Below are 14,839 nucleotides of genomic sequence, written 5' to 3' on the forward strand. Positions count from 1 at the left end.
TTGGTGTAAAGACCATTTGGGCAGAAGGGAAGGGCTCGAGTACCCACGTCCTGGGATGAATGGAAGTCGTCCCGACTACCATTTGCCCCACCAGACTTGGAGGAGCCTAAGGCCGCGCCTATAGTGCCGTCGATGGTGACGGCGACACGACGGGTGACATCACCCGTCGCCACAGGCGAAAGTTATAGTTCGCCGGGCGGTAGCGTCCAGCCATTTGATTGGTTCAAGGGCCGTAACATGAGGTGACAGCCCTTGAAAAATCAAATTTTGCCGGCTACCAGTTTTTGCTCCGTCGCATTGTCGCCGTCGCGCTTACTATAAGCTCACGTGGCGTCGGCAATGCATTTGTTTTCGGGCGACGTCACGTCGCCGGCTCTATAAGCGCGGCCTAACCCAGCGTGTGGCATCTGAATAGCAAGGGACTAGGTGGCAAACTTGCGCATGGCCCTTGGCAGATTCAGAATCCCCGCTTGCCCGGCTTCACAGGACCGGCATCGCTCTGATTGGCTGGAAGGAAAGTTCCCACGCTGTGATTGGCTATAGTATTTTGTGAATCAACTCCAAAATACTATAAGAAACCCCTGAGCCAATTAAACAGGAGATTCTCAGCGCCAGAAGTCAAGCGGGATTTTTGAAACTATTAAAAAGTGCTCTTGCGCGAATAGCAGAGCACCGGCTTCAGAAAAACTATCCGGAATATTTTCCAAGTCCAGCTTTTAGGGACCAAGTTCTCAAAAACGAACGTAGCGGTCGGGATTGTAAGCCGATTTTAGTTCCAGGACGTTTGGAGCTAAGTCCCGGTCAAGGAAAACTGTTTTAGGGTGCACAGCAGCTAGGAAAGTCTACTTTTTTACCCCAGTTTCCAAGTAAGTGTGTCTTTTCTTATGTAGTTTGGGTATCATTGTGTGTCTGCCTTTTTATGCGAATAAATTACAATTTATTTCACTTTACCTGTTTTGCTCAATGTATGATCCTAAATGCCTGGTCTCCCGTGTCGATCATCTTATTATTTCCAGTCAGGTGCTCATGACAAGAAATATTAATTTTGAATAAAGTTCCAGATCTAAAAGTCAGTTAGCATTGGCATCATGTCATGTACTCATGTCACAAGCTAATAATACCTTTGACTGTTGAGTAGGATGCCTCTTGTTAATTCTATTAAGGCACTAGTTTTCAAACCTCTCCTTGGGTTCTTAGCTAGACCAGGTTTCCGAGGCAACCACCTAACATTTGATTCATATGCAAATAAGGTGCAATCACCTGTGTGCAAGTACATTGGCTCTCTCTAAAACCTGGTATGACCAGGGATGCCTGAGGAGAGGTTTGAAAACCACTGATGTAAGATGCTTTTCCATCATCCTCCAGATATTAACATGCATCTGGGAACAAGGGAGATTTATCAAAATACATGCCCCAGCCCGAAATATCAATTGTGAGCCTATTTTTTCAGTATCTAAAATGACAAATATTAAATGTAGAGTACTAATGTCCATTGCCCATCAGAGATTGGAACCCTTCTCTCCTTCTAGGAGCTAATGTCCTAAGGTCAGTGGGATAGATGATATTTCAGAAGCCTAATTTATGGGAAAAGTATGGTTCCCTTTTATGGTTTTTTGAAATAGCTCCTTTAGATAAAAATATAGTGTACAAAGCTTTAGAAAGCATCACATGCCTCTTCCTTATGTTTGCTTACATCAGAACATACTTGAAAACGAGAGATAACTCTCAATGTATTACTTCCTGCTAAAACATTTGATAAATTAATAATAAACATACAGAAGATCCCGAGAAGGTTTGAAAACTTTGCATGCTATATTTGTAAGTTGGTCCATAACCGTTTAATAGACCAGCAGGTTCTTGGATCAGAAGGCTCTTTATATCAACCCTCCACATTCGAAGCTATGGGCTTCACCACAGACTTGATTTAAGGATTTAGGGATTAAAATCCAAGATGAAAGGGAGGACAGCAAACCACTCTATATGATCTTGTGAGAGGCCCTGGGGCAGCTCCATCCAAGCATCAGACATGTTATAGCAATTGTGTTAGACTATTGTGTACCGGTACTGATAGGAAGACAGAGCTTGCTGGCCTCAGGCTTAACAGAAGTGGCTCCCATCCTACCTCCTCTTAGTACAGAACTGATTTTCATGACATTGGCGTATCTATTCACAAACTACTGTATACTGTGCTGTACCAAAGGGGTTGCCATTTGTATTAGTTTAAATTGATATCTTCATGGTCTCAAACAGGCTCTTAAGATAATTTTAGTTATAGGAAATGTGCTGTATGCTTTATATAGTGTTCAATATTTATGATTGTCTTCTTTCAAAGATATGTGATCACTGTGCTTGAATAATTTTTCCCAAATGTCTAATTTCATTAGGTTGGTTCATGGCAGGTTGCTATAATTAGTCAATTCAGTCAGCAATGAGATAATGACCGACACTTCATTAGAATCATTTCCCAAAATAAAATGTCTTAATGGGCTGGAACTAGATCTTTTGGGAAACTTCTCAGGTAAGCATTGCAGGTGTTTCTGTGGAATGAAAACAGTGACACACTGGAACTCTTACATTGTTTTTTTCATGGGTTATTAATTCGTTCATTTCTACAACTGTTCTACCTCTCCCCTAATTACATATCATGGTATCATTTTCCAAATAAGAAAAGAGACAAAATTAGAATTTCAACCCTTTCCAATCTCCTTTACATTGAGAACTAATCCCCATGGTGACTGTCAGGGCCGCCAACAGAAATCGTACGGCCCAGAACCCCATGCACTGGTGGGGACGGTGATTAAGAAAGAGAAGCGCAGATTTAAATACAAATGAATATACAATGAGCTTCTCTGTGCAGCTTTAAAATAAACAATATCTAGAATATCGTGTGGAATTGTAAGTGAAAAATTAAAAAGCGCAATAGAGTGCTGACACACCAAAGTATCTCTAACTGGGAAATATCCCAGTACCAGTGAAGTGATTGTGGTTAGGTGAAGGAATCACTCACAGAATCTGTAGAGTGGTGGTCTGGTCAGGCGTAGCTCCCTCTTAAGAGAATAAATTTAAAAAGGAGTACATGGCATAATACAGTTTTAATGCACAAAATGGATTGAAGACACGAAATCCAGGGGGAGCATAGGGAAGAAACACAAATAAAACAAATCTAAGTGCAGTGGAACTATAAATGGGGAAGATGAGTTTCCAAAATCTTGGCTCCTGTGGAATGGCTACTTACAAGATGTAAGAGTCAAAACAGCAGGGTTGACATTCAGTCAATGGTGGATGTGTAGTATGGCAATCGTTTGGTGGTTCAGGCACTCAGGAAGGTAAGTCCCAGTTTTTGGCCCTCCGGAGACTCCGTAGCTGGTGGGGAAGAAGTCCAAGTCCTTTGCGAGCCACCGTATCTTGCTGCGCGCGCAGACACGGAAGTGCCGACGGTCGCCCAAAACAACGAGGATCGTAGTATCCAGGCGGCGAGCAGGGACTTACAACGCGCCTCTTCAATTTCCAGTGGCGGTACCAGAGTGGCGAGAGTGTGCCCTTAAAGCACTCACTGTGATTATATTTTCGGGAGAATGTGAGTGTGTCCTTCCCCCTGAATTCAATCCATTTTGTGCATTAAAACTGTATTATGCCATGTACTCCTTTTTATATTTTATTCTCTAAGAGGGAGCTACGCCTGACCAGACCACCACTCTACAGATTCTGTGAGTGATTCCTTCACCTAACCACAATCACTTCACTGGTACTGGGATATTTCCCAGTTAGAGATACTTTGGTGTGTCAGCACTCTATTGCACTTTTTAATTTTTCACTTACTGGTGGGGGGGGGGGGGGCATGTGCAGCAGGAGGGTGGGGGGGGGTGTATTATATGGCGGTAATGGATGGGGGTGGGGTATTATAAGGAGGTAATGGATTGGGGGGGTATTGTAAGAAGGTAATGGACTGGGGGGGTATTATAAGGAGGTAATGGACAGGGGGGAGCAATAAAAAGGAGGTGATGGACCTGGGGAGATTATACAAATGGATCAGGGGGGATATTATATTCGGGTTATGGACTAGGAGTGGGGGGTTATAAGGAGGTAATGGATCTACGGGGGGTATTATAAAGAGCTAATGGATCTAGTGGGGTATTAAGAGGTAGTGGACCAGGGGGGGAATATAAGGATGTAATGGACCTATGGTGGGGGGGATGTAAGGAGGTCATGGTCCTGGGGGAGCTATAAGGAGGTTATGGGTCAGAGGGGGGGTGATATCAGGAGGTCCTGGGGGGGTATAAGGGGATACTTTGGGGGAGGGTATATAGAGGTCCTGGGGAGGAAGGAGGAAAGGGGCTACTGGGCCTGGGGAGGGGGTTATATCGGGTACTGGGCATGTAGTGGGTACTTGTCTGGGGAAGGGGGTATAAAGGGGTACTGGGCCTGGGAGGGAAAATGATGTAGGGGGTGCTGGGCTGAGGGTATAAGGGGGCACTGGGCCTGGGGTATAAGGTGGTACTGGGCCTGGAATAAAAAGGGATACTGGGCCTGGGGTATAAGGGGGGTACTGAGCCTGGGATAAAAGGGGGGTTCTGAGCTTGGGGGGGAGGGGATACTGGGTCAGGAAGCATAGTGGGCTTACCTGGGGCCCTCGGATGGGCCTGGAGGCGCAGTGGAGGATCGCAGAATGAGAGCCTGGGGAATCCCCCCTTCCAGATGGGTGTCGACCAGCAAAGAGGATGGCCCTGCAGAGGGGGCCTGGGGAAGGGGGGGCAGTGGAGGGGGCCTGAGGAAGAGGAGGGCCCTGCAGAGGGGGTCTGGGGAAGGGGAGGGTCCAGTAGAGGAGGCTTTGGGGAAGGGGAGGGTCCAGTAGAGGAGGCTTGGGAAGAGGAGGCCCCTTCTTGCCTGCAGGCAATAAAGTCATGTCTCCGGCATGGGCGGCGGGCTCCTTGACTGACCGTAGTCCAGGCACCCCCCCCCCCCCTGCCGGCAGCCCTGGTGACCGTTATCGCTGCATTTTGATGTATAAGTCCCAAATATGTTGTTTCCTCTGTTTTATACTAACATAGCTCCCCCAAATAACACTACAGATCTCAATGTAACACAGAATATCACCGTTCCCATGGGATTCAATGGCAGTGATAATGCTGAATATCATAACATATACAACTACACCAGAGGAGACTATGAAACCGGCTGCATCTGTAACACAGAAAATATTTTTTCTTCGTTACATATGGTGCAGATTTGTTGCCCCAGAATTGTATTACTTTTGCCTTGATACATATACTCTCAAGTCGGCAAAGACTCATCATCTGAATAAATCACATTGACAACATTTTAAGACCATGAGAGGCTTAATTACCCCAAATACTTTGCATTGTGCATTGGTTCTTGGCTCAAACTCTAATAAATGTAATGGTTTGATTAGTATTAGCATTAGTATTAGTAGTCAGGAGGTGATAAAACACATTTCCTCTAAATTCTCATTAGATTTTTTATATTAGAATTGTACTGTTACAGTGTTAAAGAAAATGCACCCACTTAATAAACACAGCATCATTCCCCAACATAAGAACAGGCATAACAAATTAGCCTTTCACTAACCCTGTGTAGTGGAACTAATGGAAAGATCCTGAAACCGATGACTACGTGTTGTAAGATAGTTTTCAAAGTATATCACATTATTTGAGATGTTTGTGAAGTTTGAGATTATGCTGAAAAGTGTACAGTATGGAACGCAATATTTCTAAAATATATCCTAGTTTGGAGCCAATAGAAAGATGGCAGCACTCCCTTGTGTAAATGTTGTGTAGACCAGTCTGTACAAGGTAACAAAAATCAATAATAGCAGTTTGAGACGTTCTCATAAGAGCAGTCTAAACCAGCCCTGGAAACATATGGAAACAAAAAATGCATTACCCGCATATCCTTTATGTTACAGCCCGATGGTTCGGATCCCGGAGGGACCTTCTTCAGGAATGTCTAACCAAAGACTTTACACAACATATATTTAAAGCCAAAATTCTCTTGGGGTAGATGGAAACATGGCTAAGGTTGCTAAACAAAGTGAAACAACTACAGACATTGTGTGGCCCTTAAACCAGAGACCAAATCAAAACAATACAATAACTTGAGTGAGCACCCACATGATACACCCATCCAGCATATAAACAACACAGTGCAAGATAGTTATTTCTAGGAGGACGAGGAATCTCCCACACTGTGTATATAAATATATATATATTTAATTTATCACGCTAAGGCCACGCGTATAGTGCCCGCGACGGCGACGTCACCCAAAAACAAATGCATTGACGCCACCGCGTGTGCTTATAGTAAGCGCGACGGCGACAATGCGACGGAGAACGTTTTGGTAGCTGCCAATATTTGATTTTTCAAGGGCTGTCGCCTCATGTGACAGCCCTTGAACCAATCAAATGCCAGTACCCCGCGCCGCCGCCGCAAATCGAAATATAACTTTTGCTAGCAGCGACGAGTGACGTCACCCGTCGCGTCACCCATCTCAGGCACTATATGCGAAGCCTAAGGCAGTAAGTTAAAAAACAAAGTTGCACATATGTAGCGTATCGAAGGCGTAAGCTTGGAGCCAACAATTAACTTTTTGTTATTGCGGCCGATATATCATTTAACTAAAAGGAATTGGGAGTATTTCCACGTTTTCAAAATTGTTTCAATTCTTACAATAAAAGAAGTCCATATTAACATTGTTCTCCCAAACATAAAAAAATCATTAATACTATTAACTGAAAGTGCTAATGCACATGTTTTTATAATTTAGTCTTCATTTCTACAAATCCACAGACGATTACTTTGTCACGGCCAAGATTCACAGCTTCATTTGTGCCATATGTCCTTATTACCAGTGCCTGGGAGATTTAGCCTTTCCTAGATGAATTTCAATTACGTGTTTTGTTGTACATGTGTATGAATCATGCTGGATACACTCTAGCAGGATTACACATATTTAGTTTTTCAAATGTCCTGTATAAATGGTTTGTTACCGCCATAGCGTTCACATTAGGAGACAAAATGACAGAATATGATACCTACCACAAGTTGAGGGACGGCCAGTGGTTTTGCTTCTTTGCTTAAAGACACATAAGTGAAGAACGCGCTGACAGCTCGGTATCTTTCCTGGGAATCACTCACTAAAGTATCAGCATCCACAAATACCTCAATCTCCATAGATTTATGGCTAGTGAATGTCATGCGACCAGATATGGTAATTATGCACCCTGAAAAATAAAAGGATGGATCTGTTACTTTTTACATTGTAATGGAAATGTAGGACAGTACCATTTGGATTGCTCATGCAAGTAAGTCAAAAGATGGGCTAGGTGCTTAAGTGATGTGCCAGAAAGGGCAATACAGGTGTGTGAGTGAGTGCGCTGGTTCTGTACTCCTATGACTGTACAAACTGTGTAACATAGTAGGATGAAGCTTTAGGGAGATTGCTGCTTAAAGGCAACTGGAAGCTAACAATTGAAATACTCAGAGGGTTATTCATTAAGGTCCGTTACAGATTAAGACACCTGGTTATTGAAGCCACTCTTTGAGACCATGTGTAAGTTATGTCGATACACTTAAACGTTTTCTGCATTTACACTGCCTAAACAAGAAATCATTTATAAAACCCATAACATTTAACCATTATGCCCTCATAGTACTCAAAACAGGCTTCCGGGGTGTTCATTTTTCATGTTCTTTACTTATTTTCACACAATTGTCACATCATTCACATATTGTGCCAGCTTTTTTTACTTTACGTGACCTGGGTGGTGATGCCCGATTTAACCTCTGAAGCTGTTGCTTTAGAACAGGGGAGCGCAATCTTTTTTCTCTGCGCCCCCCTGCCGGCTGTTGCCCTCCCTCCGCGCCCCCCCCCCACCTCTTACCTCGGCTCCGGCGTCATGACGTCACGTTGCCATGGCAACGCGTCTTCAGAGCCAAGGTAAGTGCAGTTTACAGAGGCCTTCGCCACTTCCCACGCACTTAATTTAAGTGCCTTCGGTAAGTGCGCAGGGCCTCTGTAAACCCCGCGTCCCCCGCAAACAATCTCGCGCCCCCCCAGTTTGCGCACTGCTGGTTTAGAAGATCTTTTGTTCCTCGTTTTCAGTAGAGGATCATGAACTGAATCGACGGGGGAAGGGGAGGGGGCGGTAGAGCATTCTCACAAGGAAAAGAACAATTAAACACGTTTCATGTACATGTAGAGGCACTTCAGAGGAATCAAAGTATCCAGAGGAGCGGAGGTGAGAAGGGGATCATGTTGGGAGCTTGTGTACAATATCAATTAATAATCTGCACAGTCATGAAGTTAAAAATACAAGTCTAAATACGGTGGTTCAGTTTATGAATAATACTCTCAAGTGTAGATTTGAAAAGTCTTATCTTGCGTTATTATTGGGGAATTTTGAAACACAAAAATGTAAAGTAAATAAGCAATCATTCCCTACATTAGCAAGAGTAATACTGTAGTGACCGTGACTCCCTCCTAATAGAGGTAAATGAGAATTTTAATCCTAATAGAGATATATTAGTATTTTATCTGGTAGTGTTAGGACTTGCGAACAGGTGTCTGCCTTGACGTGGCTCGCAAGCTTACAACGCTTTGGCCAAAGAGTTAAACTAAATGACCCTATTTCAAGAGAATATATAAGTAATTTACTGTGTATTTCTGTCATGTTGGATGTAGCATTGGGCTTCTCTGTCGTCTGTTGTATACATATGCCACGCTCAATAGCACTCCATTTTGACATATATATTATATATATATATATATATATATATATATATATATATATATATATATATATATTGTGGGGGGCTCAGGGGTTCCCAAAAAGAGCTTGCTGGGGTTCTGTGTTTTGTTACAATAGGAATTTATAGGAAAATTATACGCAATATGTTATATAATGGATACTGTAACATTTACTGACAGCAATATGAACACTGCATTTTCTGTATTTGTATGATTAAATTTTGTATAATTTAATATATAATGTAATGTTTAGTAAAACAGTTGTTATATATGGAGATATACATATACTTGATGTTATATCTGGGTATATGATGTAACATTTTTTGTTGTGAAAAATAAAGAAAAATAGAATAAGTGAAAAAAAATAATACAAGTCTAAGAGATATAATGGAGTATTTGATCATTTTGAATTAAACGAATCCCACATCTCACTCCTAAATTCTGATACCTTCTCAATCACAAAGTTTAGTAGGATAATTTCACCGCACAAACTTCAACTCAGCTCAAAGTGAGGCTAGATTCCTTTAAAGGACCAATCCACCCTAACTCCCCTCCATTCCACTACTATCAGATCCGGGTACCACCTGGTGAGCGAGAGACTTACTGGTGAAGTTACAGATATTACTTCCTAGTTTTTAAAGAGGATATAAATGGCCATCCAATGGGAAGCCATGACCGATGATGTTGCAGCTGCCTATTGGCCTGAGATTTGGTAGCGATTTTGTCTCCCCTAAGGGAGATATAAACCTGGTAACTTCACCGGGAAGTATGGGAGTTTCTGTCACTGAAAATAGTGGCATTAGGCTTTAGGGGAATCTTGTAAATAAATAAATACATTTGGGGCTAAAAAAATTAATGAGTAGAAGTAACTGCTCCTTTAAACTATATTTTAGGTAAATACAATTTTCAGATAGGAGCAGCCCCTTGGTTAAACCATTTAGCAGTAAGTCACAAGATCGAGGCTAAAAATAACTATCTTCCCATTATTAAACATAGATAGCGGTCTCCCATGTCAAGCTTATTTTTACTTTGTGCAATTTCTTAGCTGTACATTATAATATTCACATTTTAATCTTGTCTGTAGCGGTTACATATGCCCATTATCATATACTGTATTCTCTCTATCTGTCCATGAAATGTCTGTAAATTCAATGTATAACCTTTGTTCATTAAATGCAACCATGTATTGTCATCATAACTCTGTGCCCAGGACATACTTGAAAGCTAGAGGTAACTCTCAATGTATTACTTCCTGGTACAAAAAAAGGAGAAGGTTCCAGGTCACTACGGATTTCAAAAGAATTTATTGAACAGGCACAACGTTTCAACCACCAAGCGTGGTCTTTCTCAAGTGAAGATATGATACTAAACAAAAATAGTCCACTACTTATAGCCCATACCCCAGGTGTAGTCATTTAAAAACATTCGGACTCTCCCACTCATGGCTTGCTGTAATGCGCATGCGCGCACATCCGTGATCCTGTCGCCTCTAGGTAACGTCATCTTTGGGGTAAGTCCTACCATCCGATAGGTCCTGTCTTCCATCACTGCTCCTCACGCTGGAGATCTTGGCATCCCATCCAGGCGCATGCGCGAGCGCATATCCAGCATCCCTTCTCTTTCTGATGACGTCATCATGTAGAGGCGTGCTCTCCAAAGGCCCGTCTGTCCCATGATGTCCTGCTATATACCCATAGTCATAGGGAAGCAGCACCAACAGTCCTGAACTGTATTATATGCAATAAAATCCCATTGTTGTCCTTTTTACACCATGTCTGGAGTCTTTGAGGGGGATGGGCAGCGGGCACATAGAGGTACATAGGGGAGGAGAGAAAAACCATAAGTGAGAGCCCAGTAGTAAAACATACAAGGTGATACTCACATACTTCCCAAGTTTAAAAAACATACCCAAGAGAAGTAAAAGTGAGGAGAACAAGGCAAAGGATAAAATGAAGATAATGTCAATTTGGGAGGCAAAATGCGGAGAAGATCAGCAGCAACAGCAAAATCATATAACTAAAGTTTCCTTAGAAAACCCATGATTAAAGAGCTATTGGTATTTTATCTAATATTAATGAAACTATTACATAGTTACATAGTTACATAGTAGATGAGGTTGAAAAAAGACTTCCGTCCATCAAGTTCAACCTATGCTAAATTTAGACAACAGATACTTTATCCTACATCTATACTTATTGATCCAGAGGAAGGCAAACAAAAAACCCCATTAAGGGGAAAAATTAATTCCTTCCTGACTCCAAGAATTGGCAATCGGATTAATCCCTGGATCAACGTCCTTCCCATGTATACTTATTTGGTATACCCCTGTATACCTTTCCCATCTAAAAAGATGTCCAACCTTTTTTTTAACAAATCTATTGTATCTGCCATCACAGTCTCCATGGGTAATGAATTCCACATTTTAACTGCCCTTACTGTAAAGAACCCTTTCCTTTGTTGCTGGTGAAATTTCCTTTCCTCCAACCTTAAGGGATGGCCCCGAGTCCTTTGTACTGCCCGTGGGGTGAATAGTTCTTTTGAAAGTGCCTTGTATTGTCCCTGAATATATTTGTATATAGTTATCATATCCTCTCTTAGACGCCTCTTTTCTAATGTAAATAAATCTAATTTAGCTAGCCTCTCCTCATAAGTTAGAATGTCCATCCCCTTTATTAATTTGGTGGCTCTTCTCTGCACTCTCTCTAGTTCCATAATGTCTTTTCTAAGGATTGGTGCCCAAAATTGTACTCCATATTCAAGGTGTGGTCTTACTTATGCTTTGTAAAGTGGCATAATTATGTTTACTTCCCTTCCATCCATTGCCCGTTTGATGCAAGATAAGATCTTGTTTGCCTTTGCAGCTACTGCATGACATTGGGCACTATTGCTAAGCCTGCTGTCTACAAGCAGTCCTAAATCCTTCTCCATCAAGGATTCCCCCAATATATCTCCATTTAATTTGTAAGTCGCCTTTTTATTCTTGTATCCCAAATGCATAACCTTACATTTATCTGTATTAAACCTCATCTGCCATTTACCTGCCCACGTTTCCAGTCTCTCCAAGTCCTTCTGAAGAGAAATTATATCCTGCTCTGATTCTATTACCTTACACAATTTAGTATCATCAGCAAAGATGGAGACTTTGCTCTCGATCCCAACCTCAAGGTCATTAATAAACAAGTTAAAAAGCAGGGGTCCCAGTACCGATCCCTGAGGTACTCACGACTTTAGCCCAACCTGAAAAAGTTCCATTTATGACAACCTTCTGTTGTCTGTCCTTTAACCAGTTTTCAATCCAGGTGCGTATATTATTACTGAGTCCAACTTTCTTTATTTTGTACCCCAACCTCTTGTGTGAAACCGTATCAAAAGTCTTTGCAAAATCTAAGTAGACCACATCAACAGCATTACCCTGGTCTAGATTCCTACTTACCTCCTCAAAGAAACAAATAAGGTTAGTTTGGCAAGATCTATCCTTCATAAATCCATGCTGACTATTACTAATAATTTTATTTTCCATTAGGTATTCCTGAATATTATCTTGTATTAAACCTTCAAGTAGTTTCCCGGTTGTGATCTAGCTCCCTTTTTAAATATAGGCACCACATCTGCTTTACGCCAATCTTGTGGTACTGAGCCTGTGGAAATGGAGTCCTTGAATATTAAATATAATGGTTTTGCTATTACTAAGCTTAACTCCTTGAGAACTCTTGGATGTATGCCATTGGGGCCAGGTGCCTTATTAACTTTTATTTTTTCAAGTGGCTTATGAACTTCTTCCTCAGTTAACCAATTGTTCATTAATATGGAGGTTGTGGCTTCCTCCAGCGGCACTACTATTGAACTTGATTTTTCCCTTGTAAACACAGAGGCAAAGAATTTGTTTAATACCTCAGCTTTTTACTTATCACCAATAATCTGCCTACCCATCTCACACTGAAAGGGTCCTATATTTTCTTTTCTCATTTTTTTGTTATTATGGTACGTAAAGAATTTTTTAGGGTTGACCTTACTTTCTATTGCAATCCTTTTTTCATTATCCATTGTTGCTAATTTGATTGCCCTTTTGCAATTTTTGTTACATTCCTTATAATTCTGATACGATGTCTCTGTCCCTTCTGACTTAAAGAATCTAAACGCCTTCCTCTTCTTGTCCATTTCCTCCCCTACCTGTTTATTTAGCCACATTGGTTTTGACTTATTTCTTTTATACTTATTACCCAAGGGTATACACTGATAAGTGTGCTTTTCTAACAATGTTTTAAAGACTGCCCATTTATCTTCTACATTTTTCCCTGCAAAAACATCATCCCATTGTATTACTACTAGATTAGACCTCAGTTTATTAAAATCTGCCTTTCCAAAGTTGAAGGTCTTTGTTGAACCCAAGTAATCTGTTTTTTGATAATTTATTTCAAATGAGACCATGTTATGATCACTGTTACCCAAATGTTCTAGGACTTGAATATTTGTTATTACTTCTACATTGTTTGATATGACCAAATCAAGAACTGCCCCTCTCCTGGTTGGTTCCTCAATAATTTGGGTCATATAATTGTCTTTAAGCACCCCCAAAAACCTGTTCCCTTTTGTTGTAACGCTAATCTCATTGCCGCAGTCTATGTCTGGATAATTAAAATCCCCCATTATGCAAACATTACCCATTTGCAAAAGTATTTTAGCTTCCTCAATCTCACAGATATTTGGTGGTTTATAGCATATTCCCACAATTATTTTCTTTATACTTTTACCTCCACTGCTAATTTATATCCACAAAGTCTCTACATTTTCATCATTCCCTTCATAGACATCATCCCTTATAATAGGTTTTAGATCCGGTTTAACATATAAACATACTCCACCTCCCCTTCTTTTTTGTTCGATCCTTCCGAAAAAGAGAATAACCCTCTAAATTAACTGTCCAGTCATGAGTTTCATCCCACCATGTTTCAGTAATGCCTATGATATCATACTGCTCCCTTGCAGCTATTAATTCAAGCTCCCCCATTTTATCTGTCAGGCTTCTTGCATTAGCAAGCATGCATTTCAGGTTTTTTTCAGCCTGTACTATTATCTTATCTGCTCCTTCCATTCTGCGCCCACTTTGTTTAGTCTTTAGAAGTTTTCTAGTATTATCTGTATTTACTATGGGTGTCTCACAGCTTGTCAAATTTGCACTTGCCCCCATTCTACCTCCATACCACCTTGTATCCTCATCTATTCCATTTAGTTCATTATCTGTTTCATTCCCCTCCCCCCCTCCATCCTAGTTTAAAATCTTCTCCAACCTTTTTAGCATTCTCCCCCCTAGCACAGAAGATCACTCTTCATTGAGGTGCAATCCGTCCCTAGAATATAGATGGCACCTCTCAGAAAAGGAGTCCCAGTGCTCTAAAAACCCAAACCCCTCCTTCCTGCACCACTTTCTTAGCCATGCATTAACCTCCCTGATCTCTGACTGTCTCCCTGCGGTAGCGCATGGCACTGGTAGTATTTCAGAAAATACTACCTTGGAAGTCCTTGCCTTAAGCTTTTGGCCTAGATCCCTGTAATCATTTTTTAGGACCCTCCATCTTTCTCTAACTTTGTCATTGGACCCCTAGGAGATAAGTCATTAAGACCCCTAGGATGTACGATGTCGAGCGTGAATGTCCAAAAAGCTTCCCTTTGCAAAAGGGCAGTATCTTTATCTGTCCCAGAGAAGAAGGTCTTTTGTACCTGATCAATGCCCATTAATTTTAATGAAGACACTGTATGATTAAATGCTGTACAGTGTCTAATTAAGGTTGTCTCCTCTTTTTTGGCGTTAATTTTGCTGCGGTGTTCAATAAAACGTGTTTTCAGCATTCTGTTAGTCTTACCAACGTATACCAAACCACACGGGCATTTGAAGGTATAAATTACATTGGTCGTGGTACATGTGATCCTGTGGTTGATCTTATATTTTTTCCCACTTCTGGGGTGACGAAATTCATCCCCAGTGTTAAGACTATTGCAGATGGTACACACCCATAGCATTTATAACACCCGGTTTGGCCTGGAGAAAGTGTGTTGTTTGATAATGTTTAGTATCAT

At 41.3% G+C, this 14,839-nt stretch overlaps 1 protein-coding gene across 4 annotated transcripts in view; it reads right to left on the minus strand.

Annotated features, from left to right (window-relative positions):
* Positions 1 to 14,839, minus strand: part of ACOT7 (acyl-CoA thioesterase 7) — a 264,500-nt gene that overhangs the window by 20,887 nt on the left and 228,774 nt on the right. For all 4 annotated transcript variants that reach the window (XM_075604977.1, XM_075604975.1, XM_075604974.1 and 1 more), the window contains one exon: positions 7,054 to 7,238. In XM_075604977.1, the coding sequence (XP_075461092.1) occupies positions 7,054 to 7,238 (185 nt within the window). The remainder of the gene's footprint in view (positions 1 to 7,053; positions 7,239 to 14,839) is intronic.

This window comes from Ascaphus truei, chromosome 6 (assembly GCF_040206685.1).
Source record: "Ascaphus truei isolate aAscTru1 chromosome 6, aAscTru1.hap1, whole genome shotgun sequence".
Classification (NCBI taxonomy): domain Eukaryota; kingdom Metazoa; phylum Chordata; class Amphibia; order Anura; family Ascaphidae; genus Ascaphus; species Ascaphus truei.